The 20,418-nt window shown below is 38.6% G+C and overlaps 1 protein-coding gene across 5 annotated transcripts in view; it reads right to left on the reverse strand.

Moving 5' to 3' along the window:
- Positions 1–20,418, reverse strand: part of igf2bp3 (insulin-like growth factor 2 mRNA binding protein 3) — a 136,193-nt gene that overhangs the window by 13,461 nt on the left and 102,314 nt on the right. For 2 of the 5 annotated variants that reach the window (XM_072575287.1, XM_072575291.1), the window contains exons 11-12: positions 12,429–12,494; positions 4,543–4,662 (exon numbers count right to left, since the gene is read on the reverse strand). In XM_072575287.1, the coding sequence (XP_072431388.1) occupies positions 4,543–4,662; positions 12,429–12,494 (186 nt within the window). The remainder of the gene's footprint in view (positions 1–4,542; positions 4,663–12,428; positions 12,495–20,418) is intronic. The other 3 variants (XM_072575288.1, XM_072575290.1, XM_072575289.1) reach the window with 3 other exon arrangements.

The raw sequence follows: 20,418 nt of genomic DNA on the forward strand, positions 1-20,418 counted from the left end.
AACCTCATCCTCAAAATGATGGGACAGCCCAGCATACAATCAGTGCAAATGACTTAAGTACCATCAAGTGGATGATGCATCTGTCTTGACCAGTTTCTTGATAACAATCAAATTGCTTAAAGGCAATGGATACTGCCAAGGCGATGGTTCGTGACAACATTCCAGTACTGAAGACCTACGCTCCAGAACTAGCCACATCCTTTGCTACACCTCTAGGTAAGCTCTTCCAGTGTAACTGCAAAAGTATCATATTGACAAAGTGAAAATTTGTCCCAGTACATCTTGTTCACAAAACAAGGACAAAGCCAACCTGGCAATTGCAACTTTCCAGTCTATTCGCTATTGGTGGTAAAGTAATGGAAGGAGTCACTAACACGGCTATCAAGAGGCGCATGCAAAAGCACCTGCTCACTGTGTTCAGTGTGGGCTCTGTTAGGGCCACTCAGCCCCTGACAATTAGTCTTGCCCAAACATAGGCAGAACAACATTATACAAATGCTGGCTGGAATCATAACTATCATGAGGGATAACATTTGTAGGTATTGAAGGTCAATGAACTTACCCCAAAGACATCACTCCAGGATCTGCTCAGGGTTATGGACTAGGCAGATCTATTAAGGTCCAGAAACTAAATGGGACCAGCCATATAAATACTGAAGCTCCAAGAACAAGTGAGGATTTAGGAATTCTGGCAAGTAGCTCACATCCAGACTTCCCAATGCTGATCCATGTTGCAATGCACAAGCCAGAAGTGATGGAATACTCTCCACTTGCCTGGGCAGCTCCATGCCAAAACCATTCCCTTACTTCCAAAATTCACTTCCAGCACAGTTACTGCAATGTGCATCATCTGTAAGATGAACTGCAGTAACTTACTGCCAAAACAGAACACTCCAAACCGTGACCCGTACCATCTAGAAAGATAATGGTAGCTGACGCATGGGAACACCACCACCAGCAAGATCCTTTCCTTCTCAAATGGCACAAAATCCTGGAAGTCCCACCTAATAGCACAGTAAGTGGCCCTAGACTGAAAAGGGCTACAATAGTTTAAAAAGCAGCTAACACCTTCTTGAAGGCGATTAGGAACAGGCAATAATTACTTGCCACAAAATAATCACATGACATGGATGAATAAATAGTTTTGGCTCCAAGAGCAGTTCAGAGGCTAAGAAATCTGGGAGTGTAACTCCCTTCTAACTCTCCAAAACCTGCCCACCATCTGCAAGGTGCAAGTCAAAGATATAATGACTTACACTTCATGCACAGCTCCAGCAACACTTGAACTTGCCATCAGAAAAGGAAAAACATGGTCATGAGCAGAACCTCACCCACAACCTTAAAACATTCATTCCCTCTACCACCATGACTGTGGCAGCAGAAGCACCTTACAGAGGTACCTCTATTATCCAAATATCAATTATCTGAATATCGGATTATCCGAAGGAGATCTCAAGGTCCCGACAGAAACATTACATCAAAGATGTGTTTCCAACACTGATCACATCTTTTGTTTACAATGATTAAACAGGCACCATCTCCAAATGATGGGAGTATCCGCCCTCTCTCGCTTCCCACAATTCTACACAGGGGTGTACCCTGAACCCACCCCCCACATAATCTCTCCAACATCATCCTGTACAGGGCAAAGGTGGAACCTGTTCAAAAGTTGCAGTAAAAAGTTGTGTGCGCATGTGCGTGTGCACGTGTGCGCGCGCTATTTGGAGACTCGCCCCATAAAAATCAGCAGCAGTCTCATTGTTGATGTCCAGTCCAGCTGCCAGAGAGGGGGATTGGCCAGGGGGTTGGGGGGACTAGGTCCCACGCGCGGTGCCCTGCTGCCTCGTGTCCTGAACGGGGAGCGGACTTAAAAACTCTCAGCTCCAGAGGAAAGGTATTTAAATAAATTCGTTTGAATAATTAATTATTCAAACGAAAGTAACACCCACCCATCTCATTCGGATAATGGAGGTTCCTCTGTATACATTGTGACTTAGGTACAGAAGATGCAGGATCCCAATTAGAGAATGTTGATGATATACCAGATTTGAAGCACAGCAATGGCCTGGACATTTCCAGTCAGCAATGACTAAACAGTACTAACCATTTGTTAAACTCACTCATATTCCATAGGTTGTTACATTACTATTTAGTATGATTTGAAAGATAAAACTGTACAATATTTTCTACAGGGTTCTAGGACCAGTGTCAACAGGGCAAGAAATGGTATTTCGCCTTAATCAGAATGAAGCATCCATGAGGAGGTATGGAGGGCCTGAACCAAAAAATTTAAGTTAGATAGTTAATTCAATTGAAAATCTCAGATAATTATAAAGCTGATGGAACGAAATTCCACACTAGTACATGTCAAATTTCAGGGCAGATGGTTTATTTGGCAGAAACGGAGGTTAGAAATTCACTCACATTTGAATTGACAAACTATACCACTTTCCTGGTCAGCTTACTGAATATCTATCACACAAGTATTCTAATTCAGCACTTCTGTATTTCAGTGATGTGTCCCTCAGCAAGTTATTGATATCATGCAATGTTTAGAGGAGCAGGGAAATTCCAAACAGTAACTTCCTTGTTTTTGCATTTAACTGCATGTATAACTGCTGAGATTGTGGACTAATTCTTCTTTGAAGAAGATAGCACATTCTTCCTTCTCTATTCCCACAAATGAGGAAAAACAGAATTCAAACATCAACAGCTATGCTGCTATTTAGGAGCACAATAAATACTGGCCACGAAATTTGGAGAACTGACTTGGGAAAGTATTTTGGCCTGAAAAACAACTCTGAAACAGATCATTATGTTGATTAAGGCAATTACTAATCACCCTATAACAAGCCATTTTATTTGTGGAAGAAACATACTCCCAGCATTGATAGACTTTTTACATTTTAACATGGAATGATTTATTTGTTAAAATTTGTTCAATTGCTTTTATAATTGAGTCACTGAAGTGATTAACTCCTCATTCTTACCATACAGGTACGTCGCCATGCATGTAGTAAATTACGGTGAATGCTCAAAAATAGGGTCCAAACAGAGCAACTCTATTTTAAGTGTTATCCAGCAATAAAATACTTTAATTTTTCAAACTGGTCACAACTTGCTCTCAACACCTTTAAATGTAGTAAAAACATCCCAAGGTGCTTCACAGGAGCCATCTTCAAATAAAATTTCATACCAAGATACATAAAGAGATATTGGGCACAGCTGATTAAATGTTTCATCTAAGATTTTAATTGGTATCCTAAAAGATGATAGATAAGTAGAAAAGTTGAGAGAGAATTTAAAATTTAAGGCCATGGTTACAGAATGTCCAACTGTCAGTGGTGGAGTGAAGAAAATCAGAAAAGTCTTAAGGATCCAATCAGTGAACATTCTAAACAAGTAAAATTAATATGGCCACCATGTAAATGTCATTAAGCGAAGTAAAGATGGATGACCAGATAAAGTGATGGAGCAGGGCAACAACAGTTGGAGGTTACATTAGGAAAAATGAACATGGGTAGACTGTCAAAAGTATGAAACACTTGTATATCAAATTAAGCAGGAGAAAAGTGAGGACTGCAGATGCTGGAGTCAGAGTCAAAGTCAAAGAGTGTGCTGCTGGAAAAGCACAGCCAGTCAGTAAACCTCGGAGAAGCAGGAGAGTCAACATTGCGGGCACAAGCCCCTCATCAGGAATTTGGAGACTGTAGGGATCTGAGAGATAAATGGGGAAGAGTTTGGGGTTGGGGGGGGGGGGGAAGAAAAAAAAGGAGGGAGGTAACTGGGAAGGTGATAGGTGGACACAAGTAGGGGGTAATAGTGATAGGTTGGGCGGCTGCAGTGGATAGGTGGGAAAAGATGATGGACAGGTAGGACAGATCAAGAGGGTGGTGCAGAGTTGGATTTGGGGTCGGGGGATGGTTTGGAAACTGGTGAAGTCAATGTTGATGCCACGTGGTTGAAGGGTCCCAAGGTAAAGATGAGGCGTTCCTCCTTTAGTTATTGAGTGGCTTGGATTGACAGTGGAAGAAGCCCCAAGACCTGCACGCCTTTGGGGTAGTGGGAGGGCGGAGTTGAAGTGGTCAACCACAGGGCGGTGGGGTTATTTAGTTCATGTCCAACTTGGTGCCCTGTCTCCCGATGTAGAGTGCACCACAGAGAGCAAGGGACATAGTAGATAAGGTGGGTGAATGTGCGAGAAAATCTCCTCTGTATATCAAATTAAGCATTAAACTCAAAAATATTCTGCAAAAATTGCCAGAGTATTGCAACTGCATTGTTAAATATCTTCACTTAAATGCAAGGAGGTGCTGGAAATGCTCAGAAGATTAAGCTGCATCTGTGGAGAGAAACAGAGGAGTTCTATTTCAGGTTGAGAAGCCCTTTATGTTAATTCTTTCACCATAGATACTGTCATATGTGCTGAGCATTTTAAATTTTATTTTAGGTTTCCAGCATCTACAACACTTTGCTTTTGTATCCCCATTGTTAAAGTTGTTTGCTAAAACAAATACCAATAGAATACAAATAAAAAGTTACCTTAATGGAAGCTTCTGCATAGCGAGAGAGTTGTTTGATGTGTTGCCCTTTCTTGCCAATAATTGCACCTACAGCCAGGGCAGGGATGAAGACATGAACTGTTTCTGATTCTGACTGCTGCTGCAATTAGTATATAGAGAAAGTCATTATCAACATGTAACATGACAGTCGAAACACATACTTCAGATCATATTGCACAAAACTTTCCCCCTAGTCTCAGTGCTAGCCAAGAACCAATTAATCTTATTATTTGTAGTTTGTTTTATCCCTTCTGCGACCACTGAGTTGGCAAACTTGTTCTGTATTATTTCTGAGCCAAAAGCATTAAAATCCCAAAAGCATGTCCTACTACTTAGTGTGGAATCCAATTGCTTAACTTTTATACAGAACTAGTTGCCAACAGATACATATGTGATAAAACAGTATCTGATTGCATCAGCAAGAGAAAGCCAGTCTAATCAAAAGCCAGAAGAAAGACTTTTAGTCCTCCAAACTATTGGAGACGTTTGCTGAGAAAAGTTCTAAAAAAAAGACTTGCCCTTGAAGATTAATTCACCTCCAAGAAAGTGCTTATTCTTCCTTTCATCAGTCTTTGAAGAGTTTCTCTCTTCCTATACCACCATCTAACTTCAGACTGAAACATGGCCATACAAAAATCAAAAACGAATAGCATAAAATCATAGGACCTCTACAGTGTGGGAGCCAACCATTCGACCAAACATCAAAAGGTCAGACCAACCCTCCAAACAGCATCTCACCCAGACCCAGGCACCCCCACCTCCCCCCAACATATCCCTGTAACCTTGCATTTCCCATGGCCAATCCACCTAACCTGCACATCTTTGGATTGTGGGAGGAAACGAGAGTACCCAAAAGGAAACCCATGCAGACACGAGGAAAATGTGCAAATTCCGCACAGACAGTTGCCAGAGGGTGGAATTGAACCCAGGTCCTTGGTGCTTTGAGGTAGCAGTACTAACCACTGAGCCACCATGCTACCCGCATGGTTAACAGTCTTTTTAAAAAATAACTTCAAATTGTCAAATAATGGACACATGGCATCCAAATTAAACTAGGCAGATTTAGATGCTCTATAGCTTTAATTAACTTTACAATGCCAACACAATAAGTAGTGAGTACACTTTAATAGTTTAATAGCTGACTGTAAACATTCAAATGCAAACCGGTTTTCTTTCTCTTGCCTAAAAAAAAAGACAGATGTTGGTTAACTATGAAGTGAATGGGAGAACTTTTTTCCCCCACTTAGTGCTTCAAGATTATGTCAGATGCATAAGCTAATGCTTAGAAATGAATTAAAAGTCCATTAAATCCCAGATCTACTGAAACTTAAGACAAGTGATGCTGCTTTTAAAATTATTTCCTCACACTATCGATGCTAAAACAATTGTAGGTCAATCCAGAATGATGTCTTTTATTCAGCTTTTGAATTAAACTTTAGTAGGGCCTCAGTAGAACGGATTGTCAATACAAAGCTAGGAACTCACCATACAAGGCATTATAGAACTTTTGCAACCATGCATAAGAATGGATACAAATTGAGGAACAAAACCCATCCCAGATCTTTTATCTTCACTGGTTCAAGTGAAAAGACAGCTCGTAAAATTTCTTCACTGTTAATGCAAAATGCATTGGGAGTAAGCATTTTAACTTTTTCATCTATTACACATTTACTAAAAATGTTTCATAGGGTTTTAGAAACAATTGGCTTTTCCATCATCTTCAAAATCCTGGAGATGACCTAATTACCACCTCAGCACAACTTGGGATGGACATCTAGACTTCTCCTTACAGCCCTCCAGACCTTGGGGACAATTAATGCTTCCACAATTCCAATAGATAGGGTATTCTAAGATACTTTAATTGAAATTGCATTGAAACTGAATGAATTACAGGTAATTCACCTACAATACGTGCTTATTAAATGCAATTTGACTGTAACATGATTGGTGAATTGTCGACGTTTTTGCATAAAGCAAACTTCTGTTTGTTGTTATCCCCAGCACTGGACTCTGTCAGCATCATATCAGTCAGCTCATGCGCTCTCTCATGAAGTGCTTCCTGAAAGGTATTGTGAAATGTTTATGTTGGAGGACTTGGAAAAGCATTGTGAAAATGTCTCTACAGCCTGAGGCCAAGAAGCTGGGAGCAATCTGTTAATTTAAAAACTTAAAGTTTAGATAAGAGTGAAATTTCACAGGAATTGACTAGCAGTAAAAAGGACAGTATGAAGGAACAGTTTGAAACTTGGCTTTGTTGTTTGTATCAAGACTTTTTTTCCCCCTGTTTAAAAAAAAAGTTTAGATGTTAAAGAATATCTGCAGATTCATGTGAATCTGTTTCAATGACTAATCACTATGGTAACCAACTGCAAAAAACCACCAGTACTGGGGCTTGGGTGTGGTCAATCAGCTGCTCAGGGTGGTCAGTCAGGTAACTCTGCACATAGTGCGCAAGGGAGAGAAAGGTGGGTGGCACACTGTTACTTTTGGTGCACGTGTGGAAATGTCCTGAGGGGGTGAGTAGGCAGCACAGGAGAGATTCAGACTTAGTCAGGGTCAGATGTTAGCCAGGAGGCGTGTGAGTGGGGAAGATGTTGCAGGAAATTGTGCGTACAGTAGCAGAGAGTGTGAGGTATTCAGAAGATGGTAGCACCTTCACTGGCAGAGTGCAGAAGGTAATTGATCTTCTTCCTACATTCTGTGCATTCCTTCAGATGGTTGAGACTGCACTGGCCTGGATACGAACCCTGGTCCAGCTTGGCGTGGTTCCAGTAGGATGGATTCATCCATTGGCCAGGGAGAAAATGGATGTCCTGCCTCCATTTCACCCCATCCCCATCTGCAGCATCTCCAAGTCTTTGCCCACAAAGAGAGGCACCAATTTTCCATTCTCTGCTACATCCAGGGCCAATGTCAGGAACCATGCAGGGCAGCACCAGACTGACAGCTCTTGTCTAGGTCACAGTATTTTTTTTTGTTTTTAAACAGATGGTACTGCACCATGAATGTTGGCCAATTCTGGAATATCCAGAAAGTGATGAGTTATTTTGGAAATGGCACATGGTATGATGGTGCTAGAATGTGCGAGAGGGGCACCAAAAGGTGGTGTAGGTAATAAATCAGGCAGGTTTTGTAAAATAAGGTGGTAGACGTCCCCAAGCATCACTATGTGAAATCCTCTGACAAAACTGACACTTAGCAAAAGAAGTTAAGATTCAGCCCTTGATCTATCAAGGCAGGTTTCATTCTGGATCTGACCTCTGCAGTGTTACCACTGGATGGGATCAGAAGACTGGCTAGAATGTAGTGCAGCCTAGTACAGATGCCAATTGAGTGTAACCAAAGATTCTGATGAATTGCACTGTACAGTACCATGCAACATGTCAATTACAACAGATCAAAATTTACTTAGCCTAGCACAAACAATAGCACAATCAACTACATTTGTGTTTTAATTTTTACTGATATTTTTGGTGGTTCACCCTTACCCTGTTTTCGCCATAGGCCACATTAGTTCTTTTACATGGCATTGCACGGGAACACAAATATGGTGTTATTGCAGAACTACCTACATGTGGTGTAACATTTTGGAAAATGCAAATCCAATGCTCTTACATCACTGCAAAATGTGCAGACTAGTTTTGCATGAAGATATTAGTTTTCCGTTAAAAAAGCTGCAAATGTGTGAAGAATTAATTCAGGACAACACATTTAAGAAAATAAAGTGTACATTGATTTAAGACAAACTTAGGAAGTACACATGAAATTGTAAATTTACTACTGAACAGTTTTTATTTCAAAAGAATCCTCCAACAGGCAGTTTGGAGTTTCAAACTGTTAGACGCTTGAAACACCACCACACTGAATTAGTTAAAGCTACTGCAGTGGTTATGGAAAGTAAGAGGTAATTAAATATATATTTTTTTTAAAAAAGGCTGAGATTTAGGAGATCTTGAAAAAGTGAGGAATTCCAGGTTAAGGTGGTTACTGGCTGCCTGTCCAGACAAAACAGCACAACCAAGTTTCAATTATTAGAAACTTTTAAACGAGATGTTAAATTTCAGTCCGATCTGATCTCAAATAGATACAAAAGATCCTTCTATCTCTTTTTGTTCATCTTTTGAGGTGAAGATGATCAAGTTCACGTGGGATATTTGGTGGAGAGTACATGGACGACTACCAAAGGTAGATTCTGCTGCAAATATGATCACATACCACAGATGGAATTTTGCACAATTTACAGGCTCTGGATTCCTGTTCTTACTTTCACATTGCCTTTGATATGCACTTGCTTTTGAAGGAGGCTGTACCACTTATGTTTGGTTAGACCATGCGCAGTATACCTAGATTAGCTTCTTGTAGAACTTGGAAATTGAATCAAAACACACAAATTGATTGATTTCCATCACATTTCATTTTCATAAAGCAGTCTATAATCTTTCTGAAGTTCTAACAGCAGCCACTTCACAGTTTGATATCATTTACAAACTTTGACATTGATATCAATCAATATTGTGGACCTTGGCATACAGGGCACAAAAAAAAAGATGGTCCCAAAACCTTTTGGAAACTTCACTCTGAACCCTCTTTAGCCAAAAAGCAAATCACCCCTTACTTTTTCCTGTCACTCATAACCACAGATTCATGTTATACTGTTCTTTTTTATTCTATGATCTATACCAGATATCCTAACCCTGTACATCTCTATGACTCTGTAACTTGGCACATAATCTCAACACATGGCACTGTACCAAACATCTTTTGGAATTATCTGCATTACTCTCATTTTATTACCACTTAAAAAAAGCTCCAGTAAATTAATTAAACATTAATTTCGCTCATATTAGCCCAAGTAACCACTAATTTTGTCTTGAACTACTACTTCCCATCAGGTTACACTAGCTAGCAGTCAAATGCTTTTTGAATAAGGGTGTAAAATTTCACTTATGTATTGACAGCCTAATACTTTTTCCTTGTTGATTTTAAACAGTTCTATTGTCCAAATTACTTCCTTTTTCTCCCTTTGTAAAGGCAGATGCTAAGTATGCAATTCATACCTCAATTACGCCCTCTGCCTCCATCCATAAACACCCTTTTCAGTTCCTAGTCCACCCTACTACTATTCTTTTCACCAGCCTTTTACTTTTCACGTGCCTATGGAAGACTTTTGGGTTCATGTTTTATATTGGCTCCTAGTCTCTTTGCATTCTTACCCTGTTACTACTTTTATTTCCTTTTTGCCTTCTCTCTCAGAATTCCATATTGTCAGGTTCCCCATTACATTTTTGTTTTAAATGAAGATTCTGATTGTGACAGAGGAGTAGGTCTAAAAGATCAGCTCATTTACTTCTTGGACAACAGGCATATTTGCATCATTGCAGGATAGGTCCTTGCTTCCACCCCTCCAAAAAAATACCTTGCGCACCTCTTGACCAGATACTGACCTCAAACTTTCTAGGGTCTCGGGTGGGAAAGCAACAACTCCTGGAACTATGTGTTTATTATTTCCAACAGCACAGTAGGTTCATCAAAAGAGCAATTCGTAGCAACCTGTCACATACTGTACATTGACAAAAAAAAGACCAATTGAGGATGTGTTTAAAGTGCACTGCCATTCTTTCTGGAAGTTTGGCACTTTCAGTAAAGTGTGTTGATTCATCAGCTCCAGGTCTGGTGGCAAACTAGTACTCTGGGGTTTGTAAACATACTGCAAATGACAGGAGTTTGTACTCTCAGATGGGTTTAAAAGAGCCTACAGCACTAATCAATTAGTACAGTGATTTCTTTCAAATGCCCTCATTGACATTTATCCCTAAACAGAAACCACCAGAAATAAATAATTTTGACCATTAACTTGCTGATGTGAGACCTTGCTGTGAAAATCAGCTGTTGCGTGTCTACTTTACAAGACTAAATTACATTGCCATAATGCTGTATTGATGCCGTACGATGTCTGTCTCAAAGTACCAGGTTAAAAAAAGCAAGGATCCCCACCCTCCTATCTCTGACATTTCTTTAAAGGTAATGCAAAACTAAAACTGAATTAGATTCCAGCTCTATGTGCAAACAAAATAGGTAAAATTGGACAACTCTGAATTTCAAAAAAAGGTTATATTTTAGAAAAGCTCTTACAAATGGTTGTTTGAAATGACAAACATTTTGACTTTGGAGGAACTTGGAAAATTAAATAGGGAAGAAATTAATAGTTAAGTTTGATATAAATGATCATGTAAACAATGCAATCATTTACCTCACACATTTTAAATACTTGCACTATTTCTACATAAAAAGTAATAAAAAGTCCAAAGTCTGACTGAATATAGCAGTTTTACCAATTAAAAAAAAATAGAATATTACCAAAAGGAACTGATTACAGTTCAAGAAATGAATTTGGAGTTGTGACAAATATATCTTCACAGTTTAGAAATGTAGCTTTAAGATTCTTTCAGAAATTCTAGAGATCTCAGCCAAAACCCCAATAATGCTCTTTAGGTTATTAAAAGCAGAGTCGTATTGTTTATGCTTTGATTCATACTGAAGCATCACATGATTACTTTGAATTTGCTGCTTTACACCCCAGTTTAAGTGAATTGTAATGACCATATAGACGATGAAGTAATTTAACAAAATGCACATTTTTCCAGTACAATGTTTTTGATTGTTAGAAATTCAAGAGAATTGTTTGAGATAGGCAAAACTGCTTCAAACATGGCAGCAAATATAACCAAAGCCATTTTGTGTGACTGATACAAGTTACTGTTTTCCAATTAATTCTTGAAGTCTTAATTGGAAGACCTCGTGTATGAGGTACCCTTTGACATAATGTGGAAATGCATTAGCTGGGTGGTCCATAAGCTGTAGCAGTCCACAAAAGGCACATGTGAACTAATGCAATGATGACTACTTGGTGTCTTCAAAATAAAATGTTTTGTTGGCTCAATCATTACATGGGCTATAAAACTGATGCACTGATGATGCACGTTACTTTTACATGCACAAAGTAGCATGCAAGTTCAAAGGGTTACGAAAAATACGGTGTAAACAATCTTCAGAATTTTCTGCTCAATCTAGGTCATTCTGCAGTCTGGTTTTACAAACATAGTATCCTGAATTATATCAGCATTTTAGATTTTAACACGATTGTCAATTAAAGTAGCCACAGAATATCAAATCTGGTGACTAAAAGAGAAAGTCTATTTTAACAATGGTGATATTTGATAACATGGTGCTAATTAACCACTAATTTAATGACAAATTATGGCGTTTACTCACTGTCCAACTTCTTTCTGTATTTCTCTTTGAGCATCTGTTTAGACACAGAATCGCCTCCCAATTTGAGAAATAAACATGTTTAAACTTGTGGTAAAACACTGCTCAACCCACCACTCATCGAGATCCCTCACGTCCTGTCCCACAGTTAGCAGCTTTTATGCCCACCAAGTTATGGTGCAAACAGAACAGCTGTTCGGTGCAAAAACGTACCATTAGTAAGATGGTGCTCTCTGGTAGCCTCTATCTGGCTAGATATGTTTGCTTTCACCCACCCAGTTATTAACATCTAGCAATCAGATACAGCTAAGTTCAGATAATTGCTTTGCATGTTGTTTTAGGATAATCTTAGCATGACCAATGTAATTAGGGTTACCAAAGTAAAGCTGTGCAGGTTAAACATTTAAAAAATTGTGAATGCCAGATTCTTTCCACCACCACTACATCTTCAATAAAGCTATTACACCAAAATCAGTCCCATTTATTCAGTTTATTTTTCATCCTATGCGAAGATAGAATTATTTTTACTACATCTTCAGCAGGAAAGCAGGTCAGGCAAATGGTGCTGTGCATACCAGACTAAAAATAGTCACTTACAGCTAGTTGCTGGCCCCCTGAAGCAATGCTCGATACCTCATACACATCACAGAAATTTGGATAGCTCTAAATCACAAAGAAAATGGGCATTTATGTAACTTCGGTTTCTGCTCCGAATTTCAGTTCAGCTTTCCATTGCAGATGCCAAATGGAGAACAGTGAAGATATGAAACAGAAATATTACACGTTCGCATTAATCATAAAAAAGGTGAACAGCCAAAATGAAACAAAGTACAACCACGTATGGACATTATGTAATTTTGTATACAAAAATACAGTACATGTTGCATTTTATAGGAAAAAGTAGATAATAAAAAACAAAACAGATGATGGGATAGCTTTCACATAAAATACAAATAAATAAAGTGTTGATTTTGAAAGTGGTTCCACCTTTTCAAACTCATCTACCTGACTAAATGAACCAGTTCAATCAAAAAGCGAAACATTTAAAAAAAAACCCCAAGAGCCCCCACCCCGAAAACTCACGCAGTTTTAAGTAACTAGGTATAATTTGATTAGAATGGCTGAAAAAGGCAGTTATTACAAAAAATAAATGCTGAGGCAATGTCAATACACCCGAGAGTAAACAACTTCCAAAACTAAAATATCTTCATAACTGAAATAGAACCATATGTCTTAAGGTACGACATTTTTAAAAATAAAAAAAGTGGTGTTCTGGCACCATAAAGAACCGACCAATCTAGTCTCAAAAGGAGTACAAATCAAAATCAGTAGAAACTCGCCAAAAGATGATGAGTTTTGTTTTCAACCTAGGAGCGTGGTCAACTTCAACTGCAATGGTTTTCAACTGGCACAAATTATATAAACTCAAGTTGTGAGAATGCATTCTGTGCTCAAAATTTTATATTGTCTACCAACTTAGGGCAAAACATGCCGATTATAAACAAATTGTTCAACCATGCTAAAGACTAGGTCAACAAATTGAGGTTCAAATATTGTAGGTGTACTGCATACCACAAACTCTAATAAGAGGCACGTCATTACCAAAATAATGATGAGCATTTTTAAATTTCAGGTGGTAAAGTGCAGTTAATATCAAACTAAAACCAGGTAGAAGTTTCATTTACCACAAGTGAAAATGGAATCACATGCTGGTGATACAAAGCTATGCACTGCATTATTCACATATACTGAGCATAAACTATTGTTGTATCAGTACAAGTGTTAATCTCAACTACAACAGAGCACTGCAGGATCTTAAATGTAATTAATGAAGTTTCAAAATGAGTAGTTAAACTTTAAAACTAACATTTACTTACACTACTCCTGAAATTTCATCAGCTAACAAATTTGGAGAGAGTAAACATTCGATTGCACATGAGACTTTTCATATTAATGGTTTTTATATATTACATAACACATTCCAGATTATACTTACAACTGGCTATTACTTGAATTACTTTGCAAGGTTGTACTTTTACAACAACAGCTCTCAAAACTCCCTATTTTATTGGAATATAGAAAGGCAAAGAAAGCTGAAAACTACCTGTCGAGGGGGAATGAAAAAAAAGGCATCTTTCTTTATTTGGTGGTTTCCCTCAAATCTAAAAACATCAGCTAGAAGGCTGAATATGCCTAATAACCAGAATGGTGTGGCCACAAACCCTGCACTTGAGTGCTTCTCATGTCAATAGATATAATGACTAAACTAATTCATGCAATTCCTGACATGACAAGACATTAATAAATGGAAAAAGTATCTAAATGTACTGTGTATCAGTTTGTTATAAGTCATAAACTGAAAAAAAATTTAAAATTATGGTTGAAAAGTAAAGGATTGAGTGATTTAAATTTAAATGTGTAGAGTTAGAGAGATGTATAGTACAAGAACAGACCCTTCAGTCCAACTCATCCATGCCAGCCAGATATCCAAACCTAATCTAGTCCCATTTGCCAGCACTTGACATATCCCTCTAAAGCCTTCCTATTCATAAACCCATCAGATGCCTTTTAAATGTTGTAATTGTATCAGCCTCCACTACTTCCTCTGGCAGCTCATTAATACAAAGTTAGGTAGACAGGCAGGTAGTACTGAGGAAGTGGGGAGGCTACAGAAGGATCTAGACAGGTTGGGAGAGTGGTCCAGGAAATGGCTGATGGAATTTAACGTGAGCAAGTGCGAGGTCTTGCACTTTGGCAAAAAGAATATAGGAATGGACTACTTTCTAAATGGTGAGAAACTTAATAAAGCCAAAGCACAAAGGGATCTGGGAGTGCTAGTCGAGGATTCTCTAAAGGTAAACATGCAGGTTGAGTCTGTGATTAAGAAAGCGAATGCAATGTTGTCTCTTATCTCAAGAGGGTTGGAATATAAAAGCAGAGATGTACTACTAAGACTTTATAAAGCTCTGGTTAGGCCCCATTTGGAGTACTGTGTCCAGTTTTGGTCCCCACACCTCAGGAAGGACATACTGGCACTGGAACGTGTCCAGCGGAGATTCACACGGATGATCCCTGGAATGACAGGTCTAGCATATGAGGAACGGCTGAGGATACTGGGATTGTATTCGTTGGAGTTTAGAAGATTAAGGGGAGATCTAATAGAAACGTACAAAATAATACATGGCTTTGAAAAGGTGGATGCTAGAAAATTGTTTCTGTTAGGCGAGGAGACTAGGACCCGTGGACACAGCCTTAGAATTAGAGGGGGTCATTTCAGAACGGAAATGCGGAGACATTTCTTCAGCCAGAGAGTGGTGGGCCTGTGGAATTCATTGCCACGGAGTGCAGTGGAAGCCGGGACGCTAAATGTCTTCAAGGCCGAGATTGATAGGTTCTTGTTGTCTAGAGGAATTAAGGGCTACGGGGAGAACGCTGGCAAGTGGAGCTGAAATGCGCATCAGCCATGATTGAATGGCGGAGTGGACTCGATGGGCCGAATGGCCTTACTTCCACTCCTATGTCTTATGGTCTTATGTCTTATGGTCTTATGGTCTCATTCCACACACTTACCACCCTCTGCACGAAAACGTTGCCCCTTAGGTCCCTTTTAAAATTTTCTCCCTCTCACACTAAACCTCTACCCTCTAGTTCTTGACTCTCCTACCCGAGGGAAAAGACTTTTATCTATTTACCCTATCCATACCCATCATGATTTAATAAATCTTTATAAAAAGGACACCCCTCTGCCTCAGATGCTCCAGGGAAAAAAAAAAACAGCCCCAGCTTATTCAGCCTCTCCCTGTAGCTCAAATCCTCTAATCCTGGAAATATAGCCTTTTCAAGGATATTGCAAGGTTCTTCAGGATGATTTCTGAAGGAGTCATCAATGAAATAATACATTAAATTGCTATGTGAGTAATTAAGATTTGCCAATCAAATAACAGCACTCAATGAATCCGTGTTGCAGCAACCATATGTGGTTTATCAAAAGCCATTGCCTAAACCAAACATTTCAACATTTTAAGAGTGCACACCATAAATTGCTGGCCCTATCACAAATTGGAAATCACCAAGATACAAAGGCCTATGAAGGATATCAAATGCATGGAACTTAATATTGTTATTCTGATTTAGATTGGAGTCATGGACTAGTGAGGAGAGTGGTAGGTGAAAAAGCTTTTTTTTAAAAAAATTGGGTTAAAATTTGATTCGTGAACCACAACAATAAGCTCCACCAATGCTGGTGGAGCTTGGCTCACGTCACAATTGGCAAGATGTCAAACTATTAATAGTATGCAAAGAAGCCTAGGTTTACCCCTTGATGTAAAATCAGCCAAGGATACCAACAGTTCAAACCAAAATTTAGGAGAAAATAGAGATTGAGGTTTTAACTTTGTTACTGGGTTAACAGGAGCTGAACCAGAATCATTCTGCTGATTTGGATATCTGGTTCAACATTATAAATCCATTTGAAGAGGGAATAAGCCCAAAGATTTGAAACAATATAGCAAGCATAAATGAAAATATTTAGTTTAGACCACAAAAGCTAAATAATAAAAAAACACTCACTCGAGGTACAGTCAAACTTTACAAAGATTTTTGGTGAAACTCCAAGTAACCTAAAAACTAAAATAACCTCAGGATAAATGGGCTATAAAATGATTTACTGACAACTCCCATCAGCATACAGAGATCGACAGAGTCATGAAAGCATATTTAACAAATTGTTAAATGTAGCAATATCGTATTTTCCAAAGTTATTTTAACATTTAGATATGAATTTAGGCTGTAGTTAAATGTACTGTAGTTAAATGAAAACCTCAAATGCACATGTAAACATTAAATTGTCATGAAAGAGCAGCAGAAGCGTGTTTCTAGGGGCACTATGAAACTGGACGACCATATCTGCAGTACATGGCTGTAATTCGAGGAAAACCGGATCAGTTGTTGAGCCAGTCTGAGTCCACACATTGTTGGTGTCGGCGAGGGGCACAGTGACCATGACGCTTTGATCTGCCAGAATTCTCAAGATCTGCAAGCTAACATGTGACCTTGCTTTTTCAAAAGCGGTGTAAGGAAGGAAGTTTACCAATAATTTCCTTCCACAATAGAAGGTAAAACACTAGAAGACATTAAGGATGTAGTTACTGGGCACTGTATTTAATTGTATAAATAAAGACAGAGGTATAAAACAAAAATCACATTTGACAAAATTTGTTAAGATTTGATCGAAAATATCAACAAAACGTTGTGCTCTCAGAATTTTAAATTATACGGATTGTGAAAAGGATAGAAAGGATTTGGGTGAGAGAACAAAATAATACAGATGGAATACAAAGTAGCAAGGACATAACTTATGAATGGTGAGAGACTAGGGCATGCATTCAGAAGGACCAGGGTTTCCTTAAATTGGGAATATTAACATACAGAAATAACAGTCAATTAGGAAGACAAGTTGCCCTTTTGTTATGAAGGAATCAGCATTGTAGAATAAATAATTTTTACTATAATCGCACAAGGTCACACAAAGCATTGAGAAGCTTTGATCTCCCTACACAAAGAAAAATGTACTCGCCCTCAACGACGTGCAATGAAGATTCACTGTCTGCTCCCTGGGATGAGTGTGCTGTCCCCCAGAAGAAAGACGGAATAGATTAGGTCTATATTCTCCAGGAGTTTAGGTTATTCACACATTACCGAAACATAGAATTCTCGAGCACCTTGACAGTTCAGAGACAGATTTCTCCTGGCTGGAGAATCTGGAAGATAGCATCAGTCTCTGGATTAAAAAGGTATGCCATTCAGAATTGGGGTGGGAAAAAAAAAAGAAAAAGAAAAAAAAAAGAAGAGTTCTCCACTCAATAAATGGTTGAAAGCCTTTGGAATTCTGTACTCGGTGCAGTGAATAATCAAGTCACTGTACACATTCAAAGCAGAGGTTCATAGATTGTTGAGCATTAAGCCTTTCAAAGATTGTGCAGAAGCTGGTTAAAAGGTCACCCATTTATTGAATAGCAAAATGGGTCCAGGGATCAAATGGTCCAACTCCCACTCTACGTTCATTTAATGCATTCTATATAATGGAACAAAAAAAAATTGCCATTTGTTACTTCTAAGTAGGTACTCTAGTAATCTCCATAGTCTCTAACATTTTAACCAAGTGGATTCAGATAGTAAGATCATAGACATAAGCATTAATAGTGGAGTAGGTACCACATAATTTGGCCATACAGTAAAAAAACCTGAATTATGCACAAGCCACCTGAAAACGTTTAGTATAAAATTGAAATTTATTTCAAAAAAGTAAATTGCTTCCAATAATGGAGGTGTGTGTTGATGGTAACTGAAGATTACAAAATTGTGCAAGTGAATCAGAATGGGGAGGAGCTCATTGGATTAAGTTTCATGTTACTTCAAGAAAGCACTTAAAGCAATATATCAAAATATTTCATAAGCATGACAGATAAGGTACCAATGGGTTTGAGGTAGGCATGGGTAAGTAGGTTTGTGTTTAAGCCAGCAGAACAAATTGTCTAGCTAATCAGAGGGCAACAGTGCAAATTAGTCACATGATGCACATGAATTACAGTAAATGGACCATCACAATCAATCATCATCCAATAGCACACAAAGCACTAAAAGAGTCTCTCCAACAGATGACCCAAGTATTTGGGAAGCCCTAATTGCTCTGTACCAAGATTTCCCAAAGTGGAGTTGGAATTCCAATAGGAGTCACGCACAATTTACAGGCACTGCAAAGTTCTTTACTATTACCCCCAATTACCTTCAGCTTATTTTGCAGATCTTCTCTCAGTTTTCACTGGTCTTCTCCCCGATGCCCTCCTGACTGGGGGTGCCGGGGAGGGGGGGGGGGGGGGGGGGGGGGGGGGGGGGAGTTATTTGGAAGGTATACTCCAGAACATGAGCACCGAAGAAGTAGCTGTCACCACAACTTAAGAATGAAAGGATAGCATAGCACAAGACAAGTGGCTAGCCCAAGAAATAAGTGAAAGGCACATGTTTAAGTTCACAAAATCAAATACCAGATCCCTCCAAAAATTGGCATACTGGAAATCAAGGAGAGAGAGAGAGAGAGAGAGAGAGAGAGAGAGAGAGAGAGAGAGAGAGAGAGAGAGAGAGAGAGAGAGAATGGCTCAGAAGAATGGCCATGAGCAGCATCCAGAAACACAGGCTAAGAATAATGAAAAGGCTGAAAACACAATGAGTAAAAAAAGTGTCAAGATATTCCACAGTCAGACAAATAACTTTCACTTTATAACTAATACCATGTGTCTTTAATAGCTTGTTACCTACTTAGCTCAATGATAAATGGCTTCTTGGATCAGTGAAAGCATTTCTTTCAAGAAAGCAAGAGTCTTTAGTTTAGACAGGCATCACAGGATTGGTGGGGGGGGAAAAAAAGTGTGTACCTGTGCTGTATTGTTCCTTGTTCTACAAGTCAAAGGCTATGGTTGAGATTAGAACTAGCATCTTAAAAAGGTATGTTTGCCATCGTGCACTGTGAGTTCAAGAAATTATGCATGAGAAGTTGGTAGTCTCCAAGTTACATTGCTTTCCTTATGCTGAAGAGTAACATGTACACCTGCAACCTTTTACATTTAAAAAAAAACTTACCAAATTTGTTAAAATGTTTATTAAACTTCAGCCATTTTACTGAAATGCATTATATGGTCTTGTCATACTGCACTGAGTGTGCACCAAGTGCAGGAAAAAGTTTTTCAACACCATTTTGCACCTCCTAGTTCTTTAGGCTGCTTTGATACATGCTCCAATTCTACTTTGCTGCTTTCTAAATGACTGCAAATTTTGAATTCAACTTGGAAAATATCAAAGTTATCTTAATAATTTCCCATTTGCATACATAGTGTTGTGTGCAGATGTTACATGATCTCCTGTCATGTAATCTGGCTTCACCAGATTACACTTAGTCACCTGTTGCATACACAACACATAGAAGATAGTCTGGTACAAATTTATATTCACTGCAATTGTACATTGTGATCACACCTCATTGTTAATATTAAACGTTCTACATTAAAACTCAATCTTCAACTGAAATTAAATCAATATGCTTATAACTATTTTCTGAGCAACCAAATTCCAAAATGAAGTTTTAAATGAACGTAAAAATGTTTCAGTGATAAATTATCCCCATCTGTTAAAATGTATGCAGCTACATAGTGGGAGGAAAGCAATTGGCCTCAGCTCTATTACTTTGACAGAAGCACAAGTTTAGATTCCTCCTCCTGATCACCATCTTTCCAGACTTATCCAAAAGGAAATTGTGGATCATTAAAGAATAGATAAACAATTTGCTCAAAAAGATATTCAGTAAGTGGCTTACCCTGGTAGACTGCTTTAAAGATACACATTCTTTTTCAATAAGTTCTCCATTCTACAGCTGAAACATCACCTTCAACATTTTTTTTCCTAAACTCCTATGCCTCTTTCTCCTCAATTCTACAAATAGAAAACAGTTTTGCAGTTGCCCTCTTATCCCATTGTTATTTGTGGGAATTTGCCAGCAAAGGCAACTGCTTCTTTTACAATAAAGTCACAAAACTTC

Source organism: Chiloscyllium punctatum, chromosome 8 (genome assembly GCF_047496795.1).
Source record: "Chiloscyllium punctatum isolate Juve2018m chromosome 8, sChiPun1.3, whole genome shotgun sequence".
Lineage (NCBI taxonomy): Eukaryota > Metazoa > Chordata > Chondrichthyes > Orectolobiformes > Hemiscylliidae > Chiloscyllium > Chiloscyllium punctatum.